Source organism: Miniopterus schreibersii (genome assembly GCF_964146895.1).
Source record: "Miniopterus schreibersii genome assembly, chromosome: 1".
Lineage (NCBI taxonomy): Eukaryota > Metazoa > Chordata > Mammalia > Chiroptera > Miniopteridae > Miniopterus > Miniopterus schreibersii.
In genome coordinates this window covers 123,898,058-123,912,048 of record NC_138101.1, presented here as the reverse complement: position 1 = coordinate 123,912,048, position 13,991 = coordinate 123,898,058, and the positions used below count along the sequence as shown (strand labels likewise).

The following is a 13,991-nucleotide window of genomic DNA, read 5'->3' as shown; positions in this document are numbered from 1 at the left end:
GGACTTGTTACCTGGCGGCAAAGATGAAAGTCTTGACTTGGTACTTGCCCTTCTCTGACACTATAGGATTGCTTTGGTGTGGAGTTGGGCACGCCTCATCACAGTCTTGTGAGGATAGAAGTCTAGACTCCCTAACTGACTTCTGTTGTCAGGGGTGGGGCTGGGGTGGTCACAGTATTTTCTGCGGTTTGGCTGGAGTAGAGCAGTTATTGTCTAAATTTTTTGTTTTTCTTGGTTGCTCCTTTCCTGATGCTTTGGCTAGAAAGAGTGGTTTTGTTGGCTTTTTCTTCCCCCTGTGCTTGTTGATGTTTCTGAGTTGCTGGCTTCTTCAGCTCCAAGTCAGTGCTATATGAGGCAAAAAGAAAACCCTGAGAATTCACCATTCATTCCTTGGTCCTGAAGTCCCTAGCTGGTGGATCTGTCTTCTCTCCACCATTCAGTCTTCTTATGTTTGTTTTATGTTCAGGGTTTCTGTTATACTTAGTGTGAAGAATAGGGACAGTATGTATTTTTGATCTTCCCAGAAGTGAAAGTTCCCACTGCAAAAATTAATGGATTTTAATATATTTACAGATAAATGTAATCATCACCACAATCGATTTTAGAATATTTCCATCACTTCAAAAAGAAGCCTGTACTCTTTAGCTGTAACCCCTATCTTCCCTCATCCCCCACAACCAGCCCTAGGCACCCAATAGTCTACTTTCTGTAGCAATATGTCTATATATATACCTATTGCAGGTATTTCATATAAATGGACTATAAAACATGGTCTTTGTAAATGGCTTCTTTCAGTTAGCATGATGTTTTCAAAGTACTTTCATATTGTTGCAGATGTCAGTACTTCATTTCTTTTCATGGCTGAATAATATTGTCATATGGATATACTGTACTTTGTTTAGGGTTCAGATTGCTCCAAATCCTAGCCTATAGTTGTTATTGCTGCTGCCTGACTTTTTGATTCTAACTATGCTAGTGAGTGGTATCTCACTGTGGTTGTGATTTGCATTTCTCAGATAATGATGATAGGTATCTTTTCATGTGCTTATTGGTTGGTTGTATATCTTTTTGGAGAAATGTTTATTTCAGATCCTTTGGGCCATTTAAAAAATGGGGTTGTCTTCTAATTATTAATTTATATAAGTTTTTTGTATGTTTTAGAAGTAAGTGATTTGCAATTATATTCTCCAATTCTGTGGACTGTCTTTTCATTTTGTTGATAACGTCTTCTGAAGCACAAAAGTTTAAATTTTAATTAAGTACAATTTATTGCATTTTTCTTCGTTGCTCATGTTTTTAGTGTCATATCTAAAAATTCCTGTTATTTGTAAATTATACTTCAATAAAGCTGAAAAAAAGGAAAAAGAATCCCTTGCCAAATCCAAGGTCATGAAGAGTCATCCTTTTTTGTCTTCTAAGAGTTTTTTGTTGTTCTCTTTTTTACTGTTAGATTTTTCAAACATACAGTAAGGTTAAAAGAACACTCTCACTACCACTTAGATTCAACAATAGAAACCAGTCTTCTAAAAGTTCTATAGTTTTAGCTCTTACATTTAGGTCTTCGATCCATTTGAGTTAATTTCTGTATACAGTGTGAGGTAAGAGTCCAACTTCATTCTTTTGTATGTTGTTATCCAGTTGTTCCAGCACTATTTGTTAAAAAGAGTATTCTTTCTCCACTGGTCTTGGCACTCTTGTTGAAAATCAGTTGATCAGAGATATGTAGATTTATTTCCAGAATCTCAATTCTATCATTGATAGATACGTCTATCTTTGATGCAAGTACCACGCTGAGTAGCGTTGCTTTGTACTGTTTTGAAATCAGGACGTGTGAGTACTCCTAATTTGTTCTTTTTCATATGTTCCTTGGTTTTACTAATACTTATTACCAATAATTTTCTGGTTTGTTTGTTTTTTAACAGAAAACCAGTTATGATGTTTTTTTATACTTTCCAAATCACTTTCACATATATAATCTCAGCTGAATTTCACTTCACATCACATCTGCTGGGTAAAAAAAGTATGTTACCTCTGACAAATAAGCAAACAAATCCAGAGAGCTCAAATAAGTCACTTAGGGTGAAACAGCATATCAGATCAGCCACAAAAATATATACTGAATGATAAAGGCTTATGTATTGGACACTGTGCAAGAACCAGGATTTAGAAAGAAAAAGCAATGAGGCAAAAGTGCCCTCTAGTAGCTTACAGTCTAATGCAGTGGTCTTCAACAATTTTGCTCATGTAGTCTCTACAAGAATTTTGAGAAACTATGTATTAAATTGACAACTACAATGAGAATTTTCATCATAAGTTTAAATTGTTGAAAAAGATATAATTTCTAGTGTACTCTATATTATATATATGTGCTTTAAATACATTTTCATCAAAATCTTAGAGCTTTAGATTTTGCTGAGTATATATAAAATGTCTGCTACTAACTTAATGACATCAATCAGCCACATCAAATTCACTTTCTGTCAGAACATGTCTGACACTTCACTTTTCTTTCTTTTTAAAAAAAATATATCTTGCCTGGCCAGGTGTGGCTCAGTGGTTGAGAGTCCACCTGGGATCCAGGAGATCGGGGTTCGGTTCCTGTCAGGGCACATGCCTGGGTTGTGGGCTCGATCAATGACTCTCACCATTGATGTTTCTATCTCTCTCTCCCTCTCCTTCTCTCTGAAATCAATAAAGATATATTTAAAAAAAAAAAAAAAAATATATATATATATATATATATATATATATATATATATATATATATCTTTATTGATTTCAGAGAGAGGAAGGAGAGGGAGAGAGAGAGAAAGAAACATTAATGATGAGAGAGTCACTGACTGGCAGCCTCTGCATGTCCCCTGCTGGGGATCGAGCTCGCAATCCGGGCATGTGCCCTGACCGGGATTCGAACCGTGATCACCTGGATCATAGGTTGAAGCTCAACCGCTGAGCCACGCTGGCCGGGCTGACACTTCATTTTTCAATTAAAATAAACATATTAATACAAATCTCTATGGTAAATACCTCACTTCTGAGTTATAATTCTAAGATAAATTTGATACAGGAACCTTGACATGAGTTGGTTGCCAGAATGGCCTAAAATGCAGTACCTTTCCATATTTCTTGCTTTGCTTTCAGAAACTCTCAGGACTTGCTCTCTTGAATGAGCTCTTTTTTTGGTTGCAAACCTTCTGGGGCAATGTAGGACTCAGGTGAGTGAGTGGTAAGCCTTTCTTTTACAAAAATAAAGAATAGAAAAGGAGAGGAAAGAGACTGCAGAAGGGTTCTCAGGCATTAATTTTAGTAATATTGAGAATCTATCTGGAAACTAATCTTCTTAAAACTGAACATGCTGATGTGCCCCCTAGAAAGCCTTGGTATAGTCCTAAGGATATTTATATCTTAGTTAAAAGACTACCAGTCTAGTGCTCATAGCTGTGAAGAAAATCCAGATCTCCAAACCTGTATGTTTCATACTCTCTGACAATATATTGTCTCATAAAGTAGTCAACAATTTTCTGTTCAAAGTCCCAACTGCTGCTGTATTTGCGATGAGATACAGAACAGAATACAACCAAATCCATTGTATAGTCGTTGAATCTCTTAATATAATGCTTCTAAAATAAGCTAGAAAAAACACTACTGCTTTCAAATAGAAATAAAATGATATTTGTTATAATTTAATAACAGTACCTCCCAACCAAGACCAGCTACAAAATCTTCATATGCTTGACTTCCTCCTGTGTTGGTGAGAATGGAATGTTTATCTTCTTGTCCTTCAGCCACATAAAATACTGCAATCTTATGTGTCTCTCGGCTATAAAATAAAAGATTATACCATTCATTTAAACATTAATTTATCCATTCATTCATCCAATAATCATGTTCTATGTACAAAGTAAGTGGCTAAAAAAGATGAAAACAAATTAAATCTTATAATCTAAATAGGGAGATGAGTAATTATAAGTAAAAAAGTTATAAAAGTTGCAAAATTGCCATTGGAACAGAAGAAAGGCATGATTATTTCTGACTGGAGAAACAGAGAAACTTAAAGAAGGTAATACTGAGCTGGGTGAAAGTAAAGATTTGACAAATGAAGAAGAGAAAATATATGAGGAAAGACACAATTGTACAATGTGGCTGAATCCCAGAGTTAAAGGAATTGTGTTTTGGAAATAAAAGTAGGAGAACAGAGATAAAGTGAGAAATGATTCATTTCTTCAAAGTACTTATCATACAGAAGAAATGTGTACACAAATATTATAAAACTCTATGAAGTAATCGATTAAGTTTTTAGACATTTTAGTTTTCCCTAAAATTAAAAATGTTGGTAAAAGCAAATTTCGTGTATGAAATTTGGCTTTCCAAGCTACCTAGACCACATTACATTTGGACTAGGTTAATACAACCAAAGCAGGGATGATCAAATTTTATGACTAGAAGTAATGTTTTTAGTACTTTATTATGTAGTAATTAATAAACAAACAAACCACATTCAACAAAAAGTAAGTAAGTATTGACATTATTTTAAAAGTTTAGTCAGACTACATTCTTAACTGCCTCAAGTTGTCAGGTCATGAATTTGGGTTTTAATAACAAAATTGTTTTAGCTGCTTTCACTAATGCAATATCTCACTTTAAGTGGTGAACACTTAAGCAAACTATTGTGTATTGGATGTATCATTAGTAGAATCTACTGTAAGCTGTATTGGGGGTGTGTGGGGGGGTGGATACTTCCAGAATTACAGAATGAGTATCTCAGTGGACTTTCTCCCAAGCAAAGTAACAACTTAACTGGTGAAAATGATTTTTAAAAAAACATTTAAAGTTCTGGATAGTGTCGTAAAGGCGTATAGCAAAGGGACAAAAATTTATTCAAGAAAACCTACTAAATCTGATAAGAACAGAGGAAGTCTTTGACACTGAGCCCTGACCTGCTCTTTTAACCTACCCCTTCACTTCCATGTAACAGAAACTTTAATCTGGGCATTCTACTCAGGCCAAAATAGGGGTTCCTTCTCCCCTCCAGTTTGCAGTCTGGGAATATGGTTTCACCTAGAGAAAAGCTGGCTGGTTGTTGTTTTTCATATTCCCCAGCCCCACGTTACAGAAGCTCTATTCCAGGCAGCTGTGGCTGAGAGAACCAGGTCTCCTTTACCTCATCCAGCTCCCTCTCTTAGGATACAAGCTCTAGGTACAAAAGTGTGTCCTAATCTTCCCCACTCCAATTTACTAGTAGGGTGAAGGAGGGACAAGATACGAAGAAATGGAACTGCCAATCCCTCCCCAAGTACCCACTTGTAAAGTGAGGGTGTCACTCCAGGAAAAGTTGGTCCTTGACCCAGCAGAAATACAGTGTGGCAGAAGGGTTCTGCCCAGGGTGAAAATCAGGCCTAAGGACAAGAACTCACCAGAAACTTAGCTTGAGGGGAATAATTTTATTATGAAATAACACTGGGAGAACTACATGCTTAAACTGGTGTTGTCAAAAACAAAGGAGATCTTCAATAAAAAACAAACAAAAAACAAAGGAGATCTTGGTGGAATGCAGTCGGAAAGCAGTTAAGAAGCTAGTAGCTCCATGACACAAGCAAAATAGAGCAGCCAGAAGTTTTAATAGACAGAACCAGGAGGAGGTTGCCAAAGAGAGCTATCCTGAGAGCACACTCAATTCTAGGTGCTAAAAGACTGCACGTGCACTGTGTTGCATGCCCTCCAGGAGCAATCAGAATGAGATGTAGTACAGACACGGAAGCAATCTCCAAGCCACACAGACCTATTAATTCAAGGTAAAGCCTCACTGGTGTTGAACAATAATAATACTCTACTTGAACTCAGGGTCAGCTTTTAGGAAGCAAAGACTTAAAATACCATCCAGACATCCCTGGCTGTCTGGAAAACTGTGCAAGCCCAAGGCTATACGCTCCTCGGGCAATGAGAGAGCGAACTTCCAAGCTACTAGTCTCTGGGTGAACACAGGGCAAAAAACTGTAAACACTCTGAACATAATAGCTGCCTCCAAGCCACATCCACAGTAAAACAGTAAAAATCTAACTGGTTAAGGGAAATAAAGCACACTTTGATTAATAAGTAGATTAGGTCAACCCAGGGAGAGCACTTTTAGCCAGGCTAAAAGATAAGAAACATAAATAAATTTTTGAGTGTGGAGATCAGAGGCTGCACATCCTGGGGGATCGGCTTTGCAACATTTGTTCAGCCAAGTCACTAGAAAATAAACAAATGATCAAGTAAACAACTACTACCAACAATACACTTTTGATTCAAAGACACATTAAGGTGAAAGTAAAAGAAGTGGAGAAAGATACCGTGTAAAGAGTGACCAAGAGAGCTGAAGTAGCTATACTAATATCAAACTTTAAAACAAAGAGTGTTATTAGACATAAAGAGACATTTCATACTGTTAAAAGGTTAATCTAAAAGGAAGATATGAAAATTAAAAACATATATGAACCCACCAACAGAGCTTCAAACTACAGGAAATGAAGACAGAATTGAAGGCAGAAGTAGACATCTCTACTATGTAGGAGACATCAATATTCCACTTTCAATAACAGACAAAACAACTAAGAAAATATCAACAAGGAAATAGAAGACCTGAATAACAGAATAAACCAAGTAGACCTAACAGACAACCACAGAACACTATTCAACAGTAATAGAAAACACATTCTTCTCAAGCATACACGGAACATCTTTTAAGACACACTACATGGTAAACCATAAAACAAGCCTCAATAAATTTGAAAGGAGTAAAACCACGTATTTACATTACATAAAATCATGAAAATACATTTAGAAAAATGTATTTTCTAATCATAGTGGAATGAAATTAGATATCAATAAAAGAAGAAAATTTGGGAAATTCACATTATGTGGAAATGAAACAAAATACTCCTAAATAACTGATGGGTCAAAAAATAATTCTCAAGGGGAATTAGAAAATACTTAGAGATGAATGAAAATGAAAGCATAACATACCAAAACTGATGGCATGCAGGTAAAGCAGTGCTCATTGGGAAACTTATGGATGTAAATGCCTATATTAAAAAGAGGAAAAGATCTCACATCAGTAACTAAATCTTCCACCTTAAGAAACTTGAAAAAGAAGAGCAACTAAACTCAAAGCAAGCAGAAAGAAGAAAATAATAAAGGCTAATGTGGAAATAAATGAAATAGAACAGAAAAACAATAAGAGAAAAATCAATGAAACCAAAACTTGGTTGAGATGATAAAAAAAAAGAAAAAAAAGACAACCTATAGCTAGACTAAGCAAGAAAAAAAAAAGAAGAGACATCACTACATAGCTTACAGAAATAAATACCTTACAGAATTATAAGGGAATACTATGAACAACTGTATGCCAACAGAGTATATAAATCAGATTAAATGGACAAATTCCTAGATAGACACAAATTACTAAAACCAACACAGAGGAAATAGAATACCTGAATAGATTAATAACAAGTAAACAGACTGAATTAGTAATTTGATTGAAAAGGAAGAAGTAAAACTACCTCTATTTGCAGATGAGATGATTTTGTACATAGAAAATCCTAAGGAATACACTAAAAGGCTATTAGAGCTAATAAATGAGTTCAGCAAGGGTTCAAGATACAATATGCACATAGAAAAATCAATTGCATTTCTATATACTAGCAATGAACAATCCCAAAACAAAATTAAGACAATTCCTTTTACAATAGCATTAAAACTAATAAAATACTTAGGTATATATTTAATGAAAGTATGAAACTTATACAGTAAGTCCTCAACACCACTGTTATGTTCTTGAAAACTGTGACTTTAAGTGAAATGATGTATAATTAAACCAATTTTACCATAGGCTAATTGACATAAGAAGAGTTAAGCTCCTACTGCATATTTCTAGTCACAAAAACATCATCAAACTTCTGAAAAAAGACCCAAAACACTTCTAATAAACATTAAAAATAAATGAGCTAAACATACACTTAAGAAAAATTAATAAAAAGATAATTACTTTACAACCTGCTTATTCCAGTTCAGAGTTGCAGGTGGCTGGAGTTTACCCAAGAAGCTCAGGGTGCAAGGCAAGAACCAAGCCTGGACAAAATGCCATTCCATCACAGGGAGCACTTAGACACCCACCCACACTCACTCATACTGGGACAATTTAGACATGCCAATTAACCTAACGGGCACATCTTTCCTCCTTTGGGAGGAAATTGGGAGTACCTAGAAAAACCCATGAGACATGGCGAGAATGTGAAAATTCCACAAATAGATTTGCCCTCCTCATCAGTGATATAATGAAACAAAGTTAAACAAAATATTATTCGAGAACCTGTTGTACTCTGAAAACTATAAAACATTGTCAAAAGAAATTAAAGATCTTAAAAAAAATCCCACATTCATGAACTGGAAAACAGTATTTGAAAGATGATAATACTTCCCAAATTGATCCACAAACTTAATGCAACCCCTATCAAAATCCCAGGTGTCTTTTTTTGTAGAAGCTGGCAAGCTGATCCTAAAATTCATAGGAAAATGCAAAAGATCCAGAAGAGCCAAAACAATCTTAAAAAAGAAAACAAAGTTGGAGGACTCATAATTCCTAATTTTAAAATCTGCTATGAAGCTACATCAATCAATGCACTGTTGGTACTGCCATAAGAACAAATATGTAGATATATATGGAACAGAATTTTGGGTTCAGAAATAAACTCTTATATATGTTATCAACTGCTCTTTGACAACAGTATGAAGACAATTCAATGGGGAAAAGAATACTCTTTTCATCAAATGGTGCTAGGGCAACTGGATATCTACATGCAGAAGAATGGAGTTGGATTCTTACCTCACACTATATACAAGAATTAAATCAAAAGGATCATAGAGCTAAATATAAGGTCTAAAACTATAAAAGTGTTTTATGGCCCGGCAGGGCATGGCTCAGCAGTTGAGTGTCGACCTAGGACCCAGGTGATCAGGATTTGATTCCGGGTCAGGGCACACGCCCGGTTTGCAGGCTCAATCCCCAGTCGGGGGCGTGCAGGAGGCGGCTGATCAATGATTCTCTCATCATTGATGTTTCTCTTTCTCTCTCCCTCTCCCTTCCTCTCTCTGAAATCATGAAAGATGTATTTAAAAAATAAAATAAAAAAATAAAAGTGTTTTATAAAGTTTATAGAACAATAAAATGTCCAAAAAAATTATACATGAATATTCATAACATTATTCATGCAGCCAAAAAGTAAAACTAACCTAAAAGTCCAACTGATGAATGAATAAACAATATTTAGTACAGTGATACATAATTCAGCAATAAAAAAATGAAATGCAGAGACATGATACAATATGGATGAACTTTGAAAACACTGTGCTAAGCCTGTCAAAAATATCACATACTGTTTCACTCCTTTTATAAAAAATGGCCAGAATAGACAAATATATAGATATAGAAAGTAGATTAGTGTTGGCTAGAGCTGGGGGTTGGGGGGAATGTTCGGGTATAATGGGGAGCGACTAGTAATGGGTATGGGACTTTTTGAAGGCACTAAAATATTCTAAAGTAGAATGTAGTGATAGTTGCACAACCATGTGAATATACTGAAAACGTACACTATAAATGAGTAAATTGCATGGTATGTGAATTACATTTCAATGAAGCTGTTAAGAATTTAACTTGGCTGCATGATCTATGTGTAACTTCTGATCCTGGCAGAAAGGGAACTTTCAGTGTTCTAACTTTTCCAGGTAAAGGGCTATCAATTAGAACTCATAAATTTCTGAAATTGGGAAGAGCTGAATTGAAATGTTCACTTAATACTATCTAAAAGCTGAGAGAAATACATGTGCCATAAAGAAAAAAACAGAACGTAAGTCTTTAGAATGCAAAAGGAAACGAGAAATCGCCTTTATATTATCTACGTACTTCTTACAATTTAGCTGCCCTTTTACGTCAAATCTTAGTCTTTCACCATACTTTCTTATTTTTCTACTTACTAACTACTGCTGCTAAAATGTTTGGTATATTACCATTAGGTTAATATGCACCACCAATGTGAATAAGGAGAAAAAGATATTAGAAAAAAATGAAATTAGTGAATTTGCAACCACAAATATTCTATAAAAATATGTGTAGACTGGCAAAATATTATAAGCATACTATGAAAAAATTCAAAGTGAAATCTATAAGTTATAAGCACTTCTGAATCCCTATATATTATGTATGCTACAAGAGAAACACTAATACAAATCATTTTGAGATTTGAAATGTAAAAATACGGTGGTTCAAATCATGAACAGGAATCAGTTCATTTAGTCAAAGAAAATAAAGGATCTATAAATGATCTAGGTAGATAAGAGTATAAAGGAAGAAAACTATGTTATTTTCTTTAATTCTTTTTTAAAAAAGCAAACAAAAGGCTCTGGCTGGGTAGCTCAGTTGGTTAGAGCATTGTCCCATTATGCCAAGGTTGCGGGTTCATCTCTGGTAAGGGCACATAGAGGAAGCAACCAATGAATAAATGAATAGGTGGAACCATAAATTGACCCCCTCCCTTTAAATCAACAATAAACAAACAAATAAGCAAATAAATAAATAAATAAAGCAGACAAAAAATGTCATGGGTTCATTTGATATAGAGTATAAAAAAAATTTATGCTGTCTCAAGGAAGATGTCCTCTATGTATTCAAAGTATACATGAGAATGAAACTAGTTTAGCAGAAGCCAAGTAGTAGAAAAGCAGAAGGTAATGTAAAAAAAACCATGAATAGGCAAGATTTGGCTGCTATGGCCTGAGTACCAGTAATTTTCAACTGGTGTGCCATAAGAATTTTTAAAACATGCAATACCTGACTAGTCAGGAGCACTGACCTCTTTTCCCTTAGAGTGTCAAATAAAAAGATGACAATGGCCAACAAAACAATAGCCATCTGGTATGAATGAATCCATATTATACCTTTTTTTTTTTGTCAGGCAAAAAAATATATTTTTTGGTGTGCTGCAGAATTTTAGTAATTAATTCATGTGTGCCAAGAGATGGAAAGGTTGAAAATCACTGACCTACACTAAAGAGACTGGTCAGGCATTGGGAAGTCACTAAGGAATAAAATAAAAATTTTACTTTACAAAGATTATTCTGGTACTGAGGACTGTCTAGATGGGAAACAGCCTGGAGATGAGAGTCTACAGACTACTTAGAGAGTTGTTATAAATCTCTTAGAAAGGAGTAATAAAATCATGAATAAAGGGGTTGGTATCAGGAAAAGGAGACAGAGGTGAGAGGTCATAAGAAAGAATGACATAATGATTATGACAATCTAAGGCTAAGGGAAAGGAAACAGTGAAGTTTGGGTGACTGAAATGGTACTTCTAAACATAATTGGGAAAATCAGCAGGACGATCTGATTTGGGAAAGAAATGGTGGCCTGGAAATGTAATAAGTAGGTAGGTAAAAATTTATAGTAGGCAGCAACAAAATCATGACTGAGAATTGAGAGATGGGAATAATGGACAGAAAAGAATGGGGGTGAGAAGATATGAGAGATATCCCAATGAAAGGTATAACTATGTTATGGCGTAGGAGGTAGAAGTTGAGTCAGTGAAGACAAACAGGAAATGATTAGAGAATTAGGAGTTGAATAAGATAATTTTAGTGTTACATAAGTCAGGAAAAAAGAACATTGAAAAAAAGAATAGACAAGTATTAAACTTTTAGGGGATATAATATTCAGGGTTTCTTTAGGGCAGCGAAACTACTCCATATGGTATTATAATGATGAATACATGTTATCATACATTTGTAAAAACTCACACAATGTACAACACGAAGAGTGAATTTGAGACTATGAACTTCAGTTAATAATAATATGTTAATACCAGCTCATCAATTAACAAATATGCCACAGATGATATAAGATATAAATTAAAGGGTAACTATTTGTAGGGGGGAAATGTATGCTTGAATTCTATGCACTTTGCAAACAATTATTTTGTAAACCTAAAATTGCTGTGATTTAAAAAAATTCTTATTGAGTTAATTAAATTAATTAGATAAATTAAAGAGGTTGATGAGGACTGAGAAATCTTTAGACTTGATGGCAGGGGTACTAACCTTCAGAAGAATAGTTTCAATAGAGCACTAGAGGTCTGAGAACACATGGTGAGCAAGACAGCAAAAGTGATGTAATTCCTACTCTCAAGGGCTTGAATCTAGTACCAATGATCAATTATTATGAGGAACAGTTAGGATGTCACATCTCATAAACTATTTACAGAGTTATTACAACTGTTTTTGGAAAGAAGTAATAAGAATATAAAAGAAGTAATAATGATGATGATGATGATAATACAGTGTACAAATACTATGACATGGAAGTGTTTCAGGGTCTGTGACAGCACATAGAAGAAGAGCCAAACACAGACTGGGAAGGAAGGTAAAAAATTAGGAGTTTAGGGAAAGGATTTTCAGAGAAAATGATATTTAAGCGGAGGCTAAAGGGATAGATAGGAACTATATAAAAAAATTTTATACCCTAAGACCATTCCATTGTTAAGTAATAAAAAAAAATTAAGACAAATAACATTCAAAGAAAAAAACAAGAAAGAAATAATAGAACAGAAATTAATGAGTTAAAAAACCAGAAGATAAGGGAATATATTAAATGAGAAACTGTTTCTTTGAAAACATTAAGTAGGTTATTTGTATCAATAAAAATAAAAGCTCACTGTAGCTGCTATGCATAATTCACCTACAAACCTATTTTGAAAGTTAAAAAAATGAATGTTTAAAAATAACCATAACCACAATAATTTGTTATTGGTACATAATATAAAAACAATACAAAATTGTAGCATCAATAACCTATAATGAAAGGAAAAAGAAAGAGTAAAAAGTTTCTGTATGTCATCAAAATTAAGTTATCTGCTTAAAAATAGGAACTTATAGATATATTTTTCTTATGGTAATCACATAGGAAAAACCTGCAGCAGATACACAAAAGATTATGATAAAGGATTAAAAGCCTACTGCTATAAGCAGCAGCCCAAGTGCCCATCAACAGATGACTGCATAAAGATGTGGTACATATATACAATGGAATATTACTTGGCCATAAAAAAGAATGAGATCTTACCATTTGCATCAGCATAAATGGACCTAGAGGGTATTACGCTAAGTGCAAGAAATCATACAGAGAAAGATAAATACTACATAAATTTACTTATATGGCCAGGTTATATAGGTATTCTTGCACAATGTTGGTAACATCAGCGATCAGTATTTAATGGAAAACAATTTTGCAATATATATGGCCTGAAATAAGTTCTTATGCTTTGGCCTAATAATTATATTTCTAGAAATCTATTGTAGGGCAAGATATTTTAAAAAATTTAAATGTCCATTAATTGAACTTGACATCATAAATAATTTTTTTGAAGAATATCAAAATGGCTGAGGAAAATGTTCACAATATAAATTTTAAAAAAGATAACTTACTATGTATTACTATGCTTCCAGCTTTGTAGCATAAAAATAATAAGTATATGTCTATCAAAAAGAAATACTGAAGATACATAAGCAATTGTTAACAATAGTTTTATAAATATATGGTTTACTTTTGTTTTATATTTTCTACAATAGTCAAAGAAATGAAACATTATTTTAAAAAGATCATTCTGAGGAAAGTTAAAAACAAACAAACCATCAGTTAGGAATTATAGGAAATGAATAAAGATTATAATATTCCATAAATTTGGTAGTAATAGGCATGAAGGAATAGACTATAGCTTGGAAGAATAGTAACAGGGAAGTTTCGTTTTGTTTAAAGGCAGATTACAAACATGCATCTGGCAAGATTAAGTAGAAATTCAAGATAAAAAAAGGGGTAACTTTTTTAAGATCCTAGAGCAGGCAGAGAAGATGGGAAGCAGAAGTATAGATAGAGGGGGAAAGGGCTTTTCTGCAACTGAAGGTGAGCAAGA

At 34.1% G+C, this 13,991-nt stretch overlaps 1 protein-coding gene across 5 annotated transcripts in view; it reads right to left on the bottom strand.

Annotated features, from left to right (window-relative positions):
* RALGAPA1 (Ral GTPase activating protein catalytic subunit alpha 1) overlaps nt 1-13,991 on the bottom strand; it is a 246,382-nt gene that overhangs the window by 63,423 nt on the left and 168,968 nt on the right. For all 5 annotated transcript variants that reach the window (XM_081146267.1, XM_081146266.1, XM_081146269.1 and 2 more), the window contains one exon: nt 3,697-3,820. In XM_081146267.1, coding sequence (XP_081002393.1) covers nt 3,697-3,820 — 124 coding nt within the window. The remainder of the gene's footprint in view (nt 1-3,696; nt 3,821-13,991) is intronic.